Raw genomic sequence first — 13,501 nt, forward strand, 5'->3', positions numbered from 1 at the left:
GCAGGTGTCGTGCCGGGCACGGGCCACCGCAGTCTCAAGCCTCGTGTATTTCCCATGTCGCTCTGACTGTACAATGGCATCACTGTCCCAGAGCTCTTAATGAGGCACACAGAGGTGAGAAAACGGCTCCCATTTTCCAGGCGCCTGAGTGGCGGGGCCGGATTCTAACCTTGCCCATCAGCTCTATGTCCATGGCTCCTGTGGTATGCTGAGGCAGGTGGTACAAGTGCCAACTGCAGCCTGTTTTCTGGGGCAGCTGACTCCTCCCCTGCCTTCCTAGTCCTGAATCGGACCCTTCCTGGTCTTACTCCCATGGGAAAGTCAGGAGCTCACACTGGACACACGGCTGTGGGGTCACTCCCAGCACCTCTGGCTACAGGGTAAAAAGCCGCTGCCCTGCGGCCTGGGCTCCCTGGGTCTCAGGTGCTGATGTGGACAGTGGGAAAGGGCCTTACTTAGGTTCCTTCCCTGGGCCTTTGGAGGACCATCGGGGATGCTGAGTTACAGGTGGCTGGGAGAAGGCAGCCACTGGAGGGAGGACTCCCACACTGATCCCTCACCCCTGAACCTGTCAGTCAGGCTTCTCTAGACCCACAAGAACATCCTGACTTGAAGGCAATGAGAATGCCCGCGAGAATGAGAAAAAGGAGAGGGGAAGGAAGTTCTCAGCCGACCCTCAGGACCACAATGGGCAAAGGTGGAACCAGGCACCCAGAGCCAGCCAGGCCCGAGGGGACATGCTCACCTAGATCGTGGCTCTGCTCTTTTGTGTCAAGCAGCTGGACGCTGATAGTTTCCTGCTTTTGGTCCCCATAGTAGGTCCCATCAGTCACCAGGTGGACAATGACAGCTGCAGCAACCATTGGCTGAGAAAAGTATGCCTGAAACACACATGACATCGAAGGGTCACGCATGCCCCTGTCCCTGGTGGGGAAGCAGCCACAGGATGGGGGGGGGGGGGTTGTCTCAGGGAGAACCTCCTGTTTCAGGAACTGGATTACTCGTGGCTCTGTAATGGGAATGGAGGGGGCAGGGGAGCCTCCCAGTGAACAGCACAGGCTCTGAGATCAGAAACTCTGTTCCAATCTCAGCTCTGCTCCCTCCGAGATGCGCCTGTCCATCAGAGCTGGCTGTGCCGCTCTGGGCCTGCGGTCCCTCACCTCACGTGGTGGATTAAGTGAAGACCTGCATCACAGCGTGGCTGTTAGGCTCAATGAGATGATGGGAGAAAAGTGTTTGGCACATACTAAAACCACAAAAAATGGTGTTGTTACTGTTTGTCATTCCTCCATGCTAACCTCTGTACTAGGCACTGAGGAGACAAAGCTAAATAAGACATGGCCCATGCATTTCTGTAGACTATGAGGTTCAACCTAGGTCAATGACATGCAAATCGAAATTCAATGCAATCCACAGTCCTGAGGAGGATGGCACCATGTGACAAGTGCCATCAACAGCTGACCAACCAAACATGTACAGGACTAGAGGAGAGAGAACAGCCACTTTTCTATTGGGGAGATCACTACAGGCTTCAGGGAAGAGAAGACATTTTTAAAAGTCTTGAACAATGAATAGGAGGTTCCAGGACAAAAGTATCCAAACTCTCCCAAGACAAGAATGACTGGCGGAGGGGGTTGGGGTAGGTATTTCATAAGCAATTAAGGGATTCCATTTCCAGAAGCATCCCACTGATCAGTGTTTTGTCCCCTGTCCTTACAATGAGCAACCTCAAACCATCCTAAGAAAGGGTCGTGGGAGGCAGAGCTTCCTGGGGCCTCTGGAGTATCTAGGGCTCTCCAAGCACTGGCTTACCCGGAGCCAGAACGTGGTCTGGGTCAGCTGGGAGTAGGGGTAGCTGATGGTGCAAGGATACCAGGCGTGCTGGGAGATGCCTTCACTGAGATCAATCACCTTGGTCCGACACACCTGGGAAAAGAGAAAGAAACACAAGTGCTATAGAGAGTGGCAGAGATCGACTTAAATTTAAATCGATAAACCTTTGCTATCTACATATTTTGTCCTTGGCATTTGCAGGAAGAATCAGGGATGAAGAGACAATCAAGGGTTTACCCAAGGAGCCCACATTCGCACGCAGAGGAGGAAATCCTCAATGCCATTGATGGTAGAGTTGACAGAGTAATTCTATGGGAGCACAAATCCTAGAGGAGTTGATATTTGAGTTGGGTATGAACAGGGTAGAGATAAGGGGAAGGGCATGGCAGGTAGAGGGAACAGACGCAGAGGCTCAGCCTCAGAGGACAGCAGACATCCAAAAGGGTTAAGCTGTGGTAAGCTGCCTGGTATTATCTGAGCTGGGGAAAGTGGCAGAAAAGGCAGGCTGCACGGTTGGATCTCGTAGACTCTTGAACACCAAGCTGAGTACACTTCAGAATAAATCTGTAAACTGTGCTCAGGGCTACATTAACAACAGAGCAAGACTGCGATAGTATGAACATTTGCTTCCCCTAAGAAAATCAGCTCCACCACTTCATATGTCTATATGTAAACATGTATCCACACATACACATGCATTCTCAATGACAGATATACCAAATTTGTGTTAAAAGAAACACAAAGGTATAGACCAACAAAATTCTTCAAACTTAGGGGCTTTGTGTGTATCCATATGTCACTTCATTCACTGGTTCATTCATACATTCAAATTAATATTTATTGAGTCACTGCTCTTTGCCAAGCACTGTGAGATGAGAAGTGGACAAGACAGATGGCGAGGAGCTCAGAGTGGCAACATGTGCAGATGTTCATCGAGTAATTGCATAGACAGACATAACTGTAAACTGCAGAGCAGGAAAGGGCTATGATGGAAAAGGACAGGAAGAGCTGAGCTGTTCTTGTGATTGGTCAGAACATGAGCAGGTCATCCCAAATTAGTGCTTTTCCTCTGAGCTCTAAAGTGGCTCCTCTCTCCAAACCTCCCTGTGAATTTGGGTTTGTCACTCCACATCTGCAGATTTCAGTCTGCTCATCTAAGAAGGAGGCTGACCTGGAGAGGATCAAGATCTCCAAGGATGAAGGATATCCATTCTATCAATATCTACAGTAGCAACAGATTGGATATATTTGTCTGTTCATCTGTTAGGGAAGGGATGCATAAAATGACATATTTACATAATGGGATTCTATGAGTAAAAGTGTATTAAGAGGACTGAATGATATTCATATACAGGGATGATGCTAACAATATTTAACACCTGCTTAGTATGGGTCCTGGCCAAGCAAAATGGAAGCCTTGTGAGTTCACAGACATCAACTTGGAAAGATTGCAAAAATATAACACTGAGTAGATTAAAAAGAACAAGACCTAAGTGGATAAGTACATTTTGGTACCATTATAAAAATCACACCAAACAAGATTATACCCAGGGATTCATATAGATGACAACAGAAGAATTAAAAAATGGAGTATTGAAGTTCTACACCAAATTCACTAATCAAAAGCAAGATAAAAATACTTGGCTGCACTGTAATCTATAATTGCAAACGTTAATGCTTTTTTTTAAAAAAATAACCTTTTTTGCCCTAGCTGGTTTGGCTCAGTGGATAGAGCATCAGCCTGCGGACTGAAGGGTCCCAGGTTCGATTCCAGTCAAAGGCACATGACCAGGTTACAGGCTCGATTCCCAGTAGGGGGTGTGCAGGAGGCAGCAGATCAGTGATTCTCTCTCATCAATGATGTTTCTATCTCCCTCTCCCTTTCCCTTCCTCTCTAATCAATAATAAAAAAAAGTTATATCTTTAAAAAATATATAACCTTTTTGTTTTGGAGTAAGAAAAGTTGCAAAGATAATACTGGGAGTTCCCTATACCCTTCATCTAATTTCTCTCAATGTTAACATCTTCATCAATTCATTCTTGAGACCTCAGAGAAAGGAAGAAAGTTGCTTAACCAACTTTGGAGAATCACCTTGTCACTCAAGAGCTTTGCAATGGCGAGCTGGCTATGGATTAGGGAGACTTGGTTCTGGTCCAGGCTCCCCAACATTTGATGTATATTTGTGGACTAGGACTAGTTATCTCACCCCTTTGAACCTGGGGTTTATCTTTCACATTTGAATATTGGATGGCGTCATAGGTTTTCAAGGTATCACCTATGCATTCCTAGGGTTCCCTGGAGGTGTCAGCCTGGGGTTCAGGATGGGGGCAGGGGGCAGGATCTACTTAGTTTCTGCTCCACCGTTTCAACCAGGCCATCATCTGAGCATCATCTGTTTTAGATATCAAGCCGCCTTGAAAGTTTCATTTACAAAAAGAGCTTTAATGCTTCAAAAACATGGAAAATTATTGAAATGTGTTCATCGCCAAAGTTTCCCTCACAGCTCCCGAGGCAACGGTGGGTCCTGGAAATGCAGTATTGGTTTCCTGAATGTCACAGGTAACTTCTTAAGAAGAATGTCACAGGTAACTTCTTAAGAAGAGTCAAGGTCCCAGGGATTAAGTGATGGCTTCTAGGAGCTTCAGGCATTCAGATCTGTAGGAGCCTAACACTCAAGGGACCACGGGTAAAACACAGTCACATTCATGGGATGGAAGACATTTTCAAGTTTATTTATTTTTCTCAAAAAACAACTGGGACCGAACTTAGGCAGGCCTGTCAGTGGATTGTGTTACATTTTACAACAGTGTGAGACTTTGCATAAACTATCTATGGCATTTGGAGTTCAGGCCAGCAATTCGACATGTATCATTTTGGAATTCTTTCCCCTTGTGGTCTTAGCTGCCTGTCCCCCAGCAGAGCATGGTGGGGCACATCTCTGGAGGGCCGGTGTGTGTGTGTGTGTGTGTGTGTGTGTGTGTGTGTGTGTTGGGAGGCATTGGGGGCTTATCTCCGCATCTAAAGCATTCCCAGTCAGAGAAGTCTTGCTTCAATACAATTTCCTCTTATCTCGGCAGCCCTATCAGCGCTAGACAGGGCTTTAGAAGAAGGTGCTGCTGTTAATTCTTTTACTGTTTTCCTATTCAGGGTTGGGTTTGTTTTAGGCTGGCTGGGATCCTGACCAGGGACAGTCAAGGCAGATCAGAGAGGAATGAATAAATCCTCAAAACCCCAGTTGATCTTAAAACCATCTAGGTCCCTGGGAGGTGGGGGAGGCTGCGCAGCGGGACAGACACTCGCAGCTCCTGCTTTGATGGACCTGGCATGCCTCTGCTCACTCAGCTGCCCTTTATGGAGGGTGCATGGCACACTGGACTCCGAAGCCCTGAGAGGAAGAGCCTTACCCATGCCATGGTCACACTTGTATCCTAGGTGGGTCACTAAGAATACAGGTGTGATCCCAAGGAAATGAATTCTATGGGGATGCTCTGTTTTCCTCCACCCCCGTTTTTGCACCTTCCCCTCCAAAAGCAAATCCAATGCCATAAAGCATGACTGGGAATGTAGAATTGACTGAACATTCTGTGAGGGAACAAGCAGGAGAGGCACATCACACACTCCTGTGAACCCAAGCTCTCCCTCCAACACCCCACGTTCCTCTTCACCCGTCATATCCCTTTGTCCAGTTTCTTCAGTGTCACTGCTCCAGTGACCTTCCCAATCTCTCCCGACCTTCTCCCCCTTCCAATGTGCATCTCTGTGAAAACTGGTGCAGAACCATCCGCTTTCCCTTAGGTTCTCTACTCTCACACGTGCAAATCTTTCCGAGGACGCCAAGGGTTCTACCCCGCTCCCCAGGCCCAGAGATGTCAGGGGGTTGAACATAGTAACTTTTTTAACCTCTGTGTCCCGCTGGTATGAACAAGATCTGATCCCTCCCTTCACATCGCTCACTGTCTTAGGGCACATAGAAACATCTGCAGCCTCCAGGCTTCAGGTTCCCCTAAAATGGGTGGGGAACGTCCGGCCCAGGGGCTGTATAAGGCCAGCAAAATCACTTGGTCTGGCCCTGCCAAGGCACTAGGGGTGAGATAATTAAATCTTTGATCAAATATAGCAGGCTAATTTTTAAGTTGATAATTTTGTTTGGCCCCACAAATGATGTTATAAATATCCAAATGGCCCTTGGCAGAAAAAAGGTTCCCCACCCCTGCCCTAGAGAGATAAAGAGGGGGTCTCCTATCACTGAAACCCATCTGTGTGCACTGCCCACACCCATGGTTATTGTAGTATCATCCACAATAGTTAAGATGTGGAAACAGCCTACCTGTGCATCAACAGATAAGTTGATAAGCAAAATGTGGTATACACATACCATGGAATAGTATTCAGCCTTAAAACGGAAGGAAATCCTGCCATTTGAGGCAATATGAATTAACCTTGAGGACATTATGCTACATGAAATAAGGCAATCACCAAAGGGCAAATGCTACATGATTTCCCTTCTATGAGGTATCTAAAATAGACAAAGTCATAGACTCAAAGAGTGGAATGGTGGTGGCCAGGGGCTGGGGGAGGGGAAAGGGAGTGGCTGATCACTGGGCATGAAGTTTTAGTTAAGCAATTATGTTCAGTTCCATTCTAGAGGTCGGCTGTGCAATGCTGTGTCTAAAGTCAGCAACACTGTATGGCACACATAAAAATGGAAGAGGGTAAATCTCTTGTTAAGTGTTTTATCCCAATAAAATGAAATAAAACAAATGCTATTTTGAATGATTAAAATATTGATGTTCATCAAATGAATGAATACATTAATAAATAAATGATCTGTTGAGACTGGGAGGTTTATATAATGGTGTTAGGCAAGGAGTCATGCGGTTGGGCTGGCAAGCACCCTCCCTTAGGTCTTGCCAGGGCTGGAGGAGGGATTGCCTAGCATCCTCTTGATTGCTTCATAGACAGAGAACTCAGTTCCACGGATAGACAGCCCACTTTAGCTTTGGACAGCCCTGCCAACAGCCAGGGGGCGGGGGGATACCTGGCTGCATTTTCTCCTACTCTTTCCGGGGATTTGAATACAGGTTCTCTATTGGGATGGTTCCTTTTTCAGTGGTCAAGGGAGGCAGGTGATTTGCATAATATAACACAGGAAGTAAGTAAAAAGTGGTTATGAAAATGCAAAATGGGATGCTCTTTCCTCACCTATGTTCTGCACCCTCTCAATCATAATTTGTTCGGTAGAAGAACCCTCTCCAGCGAAAGTTCTCCCTCTCCCTCCAAGAATTCGTGGCACAAATAGCAGATAAGAATTCAGGTGCCTTTGCCTCTTTCTTCTCTAAGAAACCCAACCCTAGGTCTCTGATGGAGGCTGAGCAGGTCAGTGCCTCCTATCACCATCTTAGCACCTGTGGGAACCCAGGGGCAAGCAACCCTTTCCCCCCTTGGCATAAAGATAAGGTGGCCTCTTATCTTTAGCACAATTCCTTGTTCTCTCCATCATCTTCAGAGATACCTGCTTACTTCAACTACACCCCTGGGAAACAGGAGACCCAAGTCACTTCTGGCTGTGTCCTTATTAGCTGGACATCAATCTTCCCTCCTGTGAAATGTAGAGCTTGTATTAAATAATCTCTGAGTGCCCAGTTAATAGCATCCACCAAGGGTCTCACGGTCACAATATCATTTCATCCTCACAATTGCTCTGTGAGGTTGAGATGATCAGACCACTTACTTGATGAGGAAATGAGGCACAGAGGCTTGACGTGACTCTTCCCAGGCCATACATCCAGTTGTGGATGAAACGTGATGCCTGCGACTTCATGTTCTGTTCTGTGTACTCAATCATGGAGCACCATGACTGTCTTGGTCAGAACCTCCACTTCCTCTAACGGAGAGGAGAGCGCAATCACCACTCTGTCACCTGCTACTTACCACTCCCTCCACGGCTTCCCATGGACCACAGGATGGGATGGCCCACAGCTGGAGAGAGCAGTTTCCTGGGCACAGCTGCTTTGGCCCATCCCTGCCTCCACTGCCAGCTGCCTTGCCTCCTCCCTCTAGCGGCAGGCAGGTGTCCACACATGTGCACAGCAGCGCTCCCTTCTCATTGGACAACTCTCTCCCACATGCTCCCGACTGCCACCTGACGCTTGTGCCCAGACTCCTCCCTGCACCTCAACTCCCCTCCACTGCACAGGACTGGCCATTTTGTGAAATATTGCACACACTTCAAAGCCAGTCTCAAATGTCACCCCTCCTCTGGAAGCCTTTGCTAGCCCCCAGGCAGAATCCATTGCTCTCTCTTATGTGTCCATAGAGTTCTTTATATAGATGCCAGTTACTGCACGTGTCAAGTTGGATGACAGTTGTTTAGAGCCCAGTCTTACCCTTTAAACTCTGAAAACTTCTAAGATGAGAACCGGGCTTGAGTTACCTTCCAAGAAATCTTAGCAGATTGCCCACCACATGGGATGCCACAGTTGCCCAGGGAACAATAGTAACAACACAGTGACAACAGCAGAGCCGCAGCAGCCTGTACTGCCCTGTTCTATGCTGGGCACTGTTGTAAGGACTCCATATGCACTCAACCATGCAGTCCTCAGCACAACACTGTGAGGTAGGCACTATTGTGGTACCCGTTTTACGGACAAGGACACTGAGGCCTGGCAATATGCCTAAAGTCACACAACTGGTTGGAAGAACCAGGACTCAAATCCAGGTACCAAGTCAGCCCACACTCTTCACTGAAGATGCCAGCTTGCAAAGGGCCTGCCTCCCTAGCTCTCAGGGCTGTTATGGAGGATGGACTTGGGATTTCTCCTTGTCGCCTCCACCTGGGCTCCTGAGTAGGTGCTAATTCATCAGACCCAAGCAGGCCCTTGTCGGTCTGCCCTGGCCTGGGCCATGTAGCTGTGAGAGCCCTGGATGGCCAGGCAAGGGACCTGCCTCCTAGAACTGACTCAGTCGCTTACTTCTGACACTTATCGCTCCCACTTGTAGAGGATGGAGCAAGAGGAACCCCCAAAGGGTGTTCAGTGCTCACGTGCAGCCAGGTTGATTTCCAGCCTCTTCCTAGTGCCTGTGGTGGAGGAAAGTACTGGACCTGCAGTGCAGTGTCCCCTCCTGTTGGCCTCTGGGCCCACCCACGGGCCCAGGACTCTGATACTCTGAGGTGGAAGCCCGTTTCCCAGCCACCTTTTCCGCCTAAGGCAGCTGGAGGAGTAGCGTGGCAGTTGACGGCACCCGTTCCAGCAGTGCATTTCCTGTTTTGTTTTGTTTTCTCTTTATGCATGCTGCAGAAGAGCCAGGGGATCCTCTCTAGAGCTTCGAGATCAATGGATGTTTGAGCTAGGATGGTCCTCAAAGATGTGATTCCAGCCATGGCACCCAATAGATGGGAACAGAGCCCAGTGTGGAGGGGAGAGACATGCCTTGGAGGGATGCTGTAAGCTCCTCTGGGATGAGCTGGAATGTCTGGTGGTGCCTGGAGTGCCCAGGATGACAGAAGCAGAGGCCTCCGTGTCCCCAGGACCTGTGACTCTAGTCCACTCCATGCACTGCTAGCCACTAGTAGCTCCAGCACCCGCCGCCAAACCCACTCCTTTGCGAAGACTGCTTTCAATTAGAGGAGTTAACGATGTCTTGCTTTCAAGAGGTTTTTTTAAATCCAGTTTATCTTCCACCCACACACGATGTACACAAAGGCGGGAGAACAGGAGAGCCGGAGTGCTGGTATTTTCCCACACAGGGGAAATGTCATGAGGTTCCTATTGGATTTCTCTTTTACGGATTTACATGCCCTTTTGTCAATCACAGGAGGGAGGAAGTGCTTGTCAAACCTCTAGCCCATCCTCTCCAATTTCCTCTTTCAACCCAAAGGGATTTGGGAACGGGCCTCATAGGAAAAAAAAAAAAAAGAGGAAAAGGAATAGGGAGGGATGACTGTGGGGGTTCTTGATGACATCAACAATACACATGAACGCTCACATGCACACGCACACCAGGCAGTGTTTCCCAATATTTCTACTCGGGCCACATTTTCACCTCAGGCTCGAGGGTCCAGTGCCAACTTATTTTCCCAAGAATTGCAAGGTTGCAAGAGGAACCAAATTCTGGATATGATGACTGCAGGGGGGATGCCTTCTGGGAGGCAGCCGTCATAACCTGGATGTGAAGGGCCTTGGGACACAGGAACACGAAGTGGTGGCCCAGGTGAAATAAAGCCACCTCTGTGCAGTTAGCTTGGCTGTTCCTTACAGATCATGCTGCTCTCTCCTCGGCGCTCCCATGGGGGAGGGAAAGGGTACATTAAAGATGGCCAACTAGGAAGGCTGCTCGCCATGCATCCTCTCATTCAGTCCTCCTATCTCCTAATAACCACGAGGAGTAAGCATTTCTGTCCCGTTAAGACACAAGCACTCTGAGGTTTGGAAGGCCTTAGGAGTTAGAGTAGCTGGACTCCAAGTTCACTCTTTCCACCAAGTGGCTGGACTTCCCATAACTCTTGCTCATGCCCTCTGTGTAATGCACTTGCGTTTCCCATATGTCCACCTGTCTCTGTGTGAGCTTCAAGGACAGTGCCTGGGCCTGATTTCTCTCTCCTTTGCACTGGTGTCACTGGGTGGGGCTCACTGGACTTGCCTATATTGAACTGGTGTGGCTTTTCCAAGGTGATCCACATGGTTCAGGATAACGTAGCTGACCCAGAAGTCCGGGTCTCTCCAGGCCTAGACCAATGTGCAGAGATGGCATCGACCCTGTGGTTCAGGGAAGTCAGTGGGAGACCCAGGATTCAGGCAGGAGGACTGGCAGGCTCCACAGCCAGACCTGGCCACCCCCCAGCCTCACATGGGGTTGCTGTGCATTAAATACAATGATGACACTAGGAACTGCTATTCATAGTCATTTCTCTCACTGGTGTTCTACACCACAGAGCCTGTTGGGTACCATTGTCTCACTGAATCCTTCAAACAGCCCTATGGGAAAGGTATTAGTCACTCTACTTCCAGATGGGAAACTGAGGCTGATAGCTAACAGGAAGTGGAACAGCCCCTGAGCCCACTGGACCAGTTGAGCCAACATGTGGTGCCGGGTTCCGGCATTCCCCCATCTCAGGACAGGTGGCATTAATAAACCGTGCATGCTCTTCCCCGCCATACAGGCCTCTGAATCCATCTCAACAAAGGCTACCATGAGCGCATGTGATTGGTCAGGAGTGGCCCAGGAAATGAACCCATTTGCAGTCCTTGAGCTTGCTGTTAGCTCACTGAGAAAAACAATGGGGTCTTGCTTGTTAACGTCTTCAGCATAACTAGCGGAGGAAGGCCTAAAGTAGGCACTAAGCAACAATGAGTTGAATTTTAAAAATGTACTAACAATAATAATGATAATGTTATTGATCCTTCGCTATATGTCAGACTTTCCAACAAGTGCTTCCATGCCTCTTCGCAAATGATGACGTATGACCCATGCAACCCAAGTTCCCATTCCAGGTTCAGGCCTCTCTGTCTGCAGCATCCTGTCATCCTCCCCAACCCAAGTTCTTCTTCTCCTCATCCTTAAGTCCACGCTGACCTCTCTCCTATGCCCTTTATTCCAAACTGACCCCCTGAACATAGACAACTTAAAGGGTCACTGAGGGTTAAAAGATACAGAACACAACACACACACACACACACACACACACACACACACACACACCTTCAATCCCCTTCTCTAACCTCCTTTTTACACACTTGATAACAATGGGGAGGGGAGGGGAGGGGAGGGGAGGGAAGGAGAGGGAAAATGAAAGAATGAGCCCTGGCTGGTTTGGCTCAGTGAATAGAGCACTGGCCCTTGGACTGAAGGGTCCAATGTGCAGGTTCGATTCTGGTCAAGGACATGTATCTCGGTTACAGGCATGATCCCCAGTCACATGTGGGAGGCAACCAATTGATGCTTCTCTCTCTGTTTCTCCCCCTTCCTTCCACTCTCTCTAAAAAAAAAAATCAATGGAAAAATATCCTTGGGTGAGGGTTAAAAAAAAAAAGAGAGAGAGAGAAAGAAAGAGAGAGACAGGGAGAGAAGGAGACAGAGACACCAGGCTTTCTTGCACAGACTCTTAGAAACAATGATTACCTCCCCAGGCCTCCAGAGCAGCCTTCCCCTTTGATGCCTGCCTTAAAGAGACAGGAGGGGAGGGGAGGGTGGACTGCCATTCTTTCAGTCCCAGAATTTATTATTTGACGTGCACTGACAATCAAGCAAAGAGGCATTTTCTGCACAGAGTGCCAGTGTGTGGCCAGAGCAATGGCACCTCCTCCCACCACAAGTTCTGGAAATAGCAGCAGACCTGGGCCTCCACCAGGAGACACTTCCAGATAAGATAATTTGGTATCCATGCCCTCTGGCCTTGGAGCTCAGCTCTGGGGTGATTAGCACCTCATTTCCCTCTGGGTCTGTCCATAACCTACGAGGCATTTCACATGCCTAAGGGGTCTAACATCCTCCAGGCCTGCACCTTCCCACAGGTCTGAAATCCTATGGTTTGGGCTGCACTCTCCTGACCTGATCCAATGATTGTGCAAGAAAAGGGCTTGGAGCAAAGAGATCATGCCAGATGCCACGGTTCTACAGCATGCTAACCTCTGTACAGGAGGGGAAGCGGTGTCTTAGAAGAGAGATGGTTCAGAATCATAGAACTGATTCTTGGGGACTGGCACTGCTCATGCAATTGCTTAATTTCACAAACAAAGGCTCTGGATTTCTAGGGGACAGAGATTGGATACCCCGTTCTTCAAAAGGAAAGTCTATGCAAGAGGCCTGACAGAGCACCTCTGACAGGTGGCAAACCCAACATATTTTCTGTGCCATCGTTTAAACCAGCCACTATGGCCAGCACCTTTGTTCCAAGGGCAGATGCTCACATTCCTGTGAGGCAGGGGAGTACAGAGTGTGCCAAAGCCACACCTGCCTGGGTCTGACCCTGCCTGTACTACTCTACGTCTGTCCCCTATTATACAGATGAGGAAACTGAAGCCGACACAATGTAAATGGTGATCATAATGAGGTGACAGTGATGAGCACCCCTCTGCTTCACCTCCACTAACTCCATTCTTACATCATTGTGAAGGGGAGATTCAAAGGACCCCATTCTGGATGGGGAAACTGAGGCCCAGGGAGAGGAAGAAATCACCACGATAGCAGTAGTAGTAATGATTAAAAGGATGGCACTGGTCACCAATTTGCATTTTATGGAAGGTTAGTTTCCAGGACTCCATCCCATGGGCTGGGCAGTCTCTCCCCATGTGGCTGCGCCCATCACCGAAACCCAGACGCCAGTTGTGAGGAGGTGCTGGGCAGGGGCTCCAGCCAGTAAATCCTCCAACAAGGGAGAGTGATTAGTGTCGGATGCGGTGGTCGTCGGCTTTTGTGCTGCTGACAACTCCTCCCTTGAAAGGCCCAGCAGGCTCGTTTCGAAGGGGCCCTGGCAGGCCTGCTCCAGCCTCTGTAATTATGCCATTCACCAGTCACCCAGGCCCGCGCTGAACTCCTGACCCAGCAATGAAAGACTTGGGATCTCATTACTAATCTCTTAAGCCACTTCGTCCTCCAAAATACATCCATTTAAGTTGGAGGCCACGGCTTTGGGGGTGGGAGCCAGGGAGAGGGAAGGACCAGCATAGG

The 13,501-nt window shown here is 48.8% G+C and overlaps 1 protein-coding gene across 1 annotated transcript in view; it reads right to left on the reverse strand.

Moving 5' to 3' along the window:
• Positions 1-13,501, reverse strand: part of PAPPA (pappalysin 1) — a gene marked incomplete at its 5' end in the record, with an annotated part of 220,415 nt that overhangs the window by 63,019 nt on the left and 143,895 nt on the right. The window contains 2 exons of the mRNA XM_080671094.1: positions 746-881; positions 1,813-1,926. Coding sequence (XP_080527220.1) covers positions 746-881; positions 1,813-1,926 — 250 coding nt within the window. The remainder of the gene's footprint in view (positions 1-745; positions 882-1,812; positions 1,927-13,501) is intronic.

Source organism: Plecotus auritus, assembly GCF_963455305.1.
Source record: "Plecotus auritus genome assembly, chromosome: 5".
NCBI classification, from domain to species: Eukaryota; Metazoa; Chordata; class Mammalia; order Chiroptera; family Vespertilionidae; genus Plecotus; species Plecotus auritus.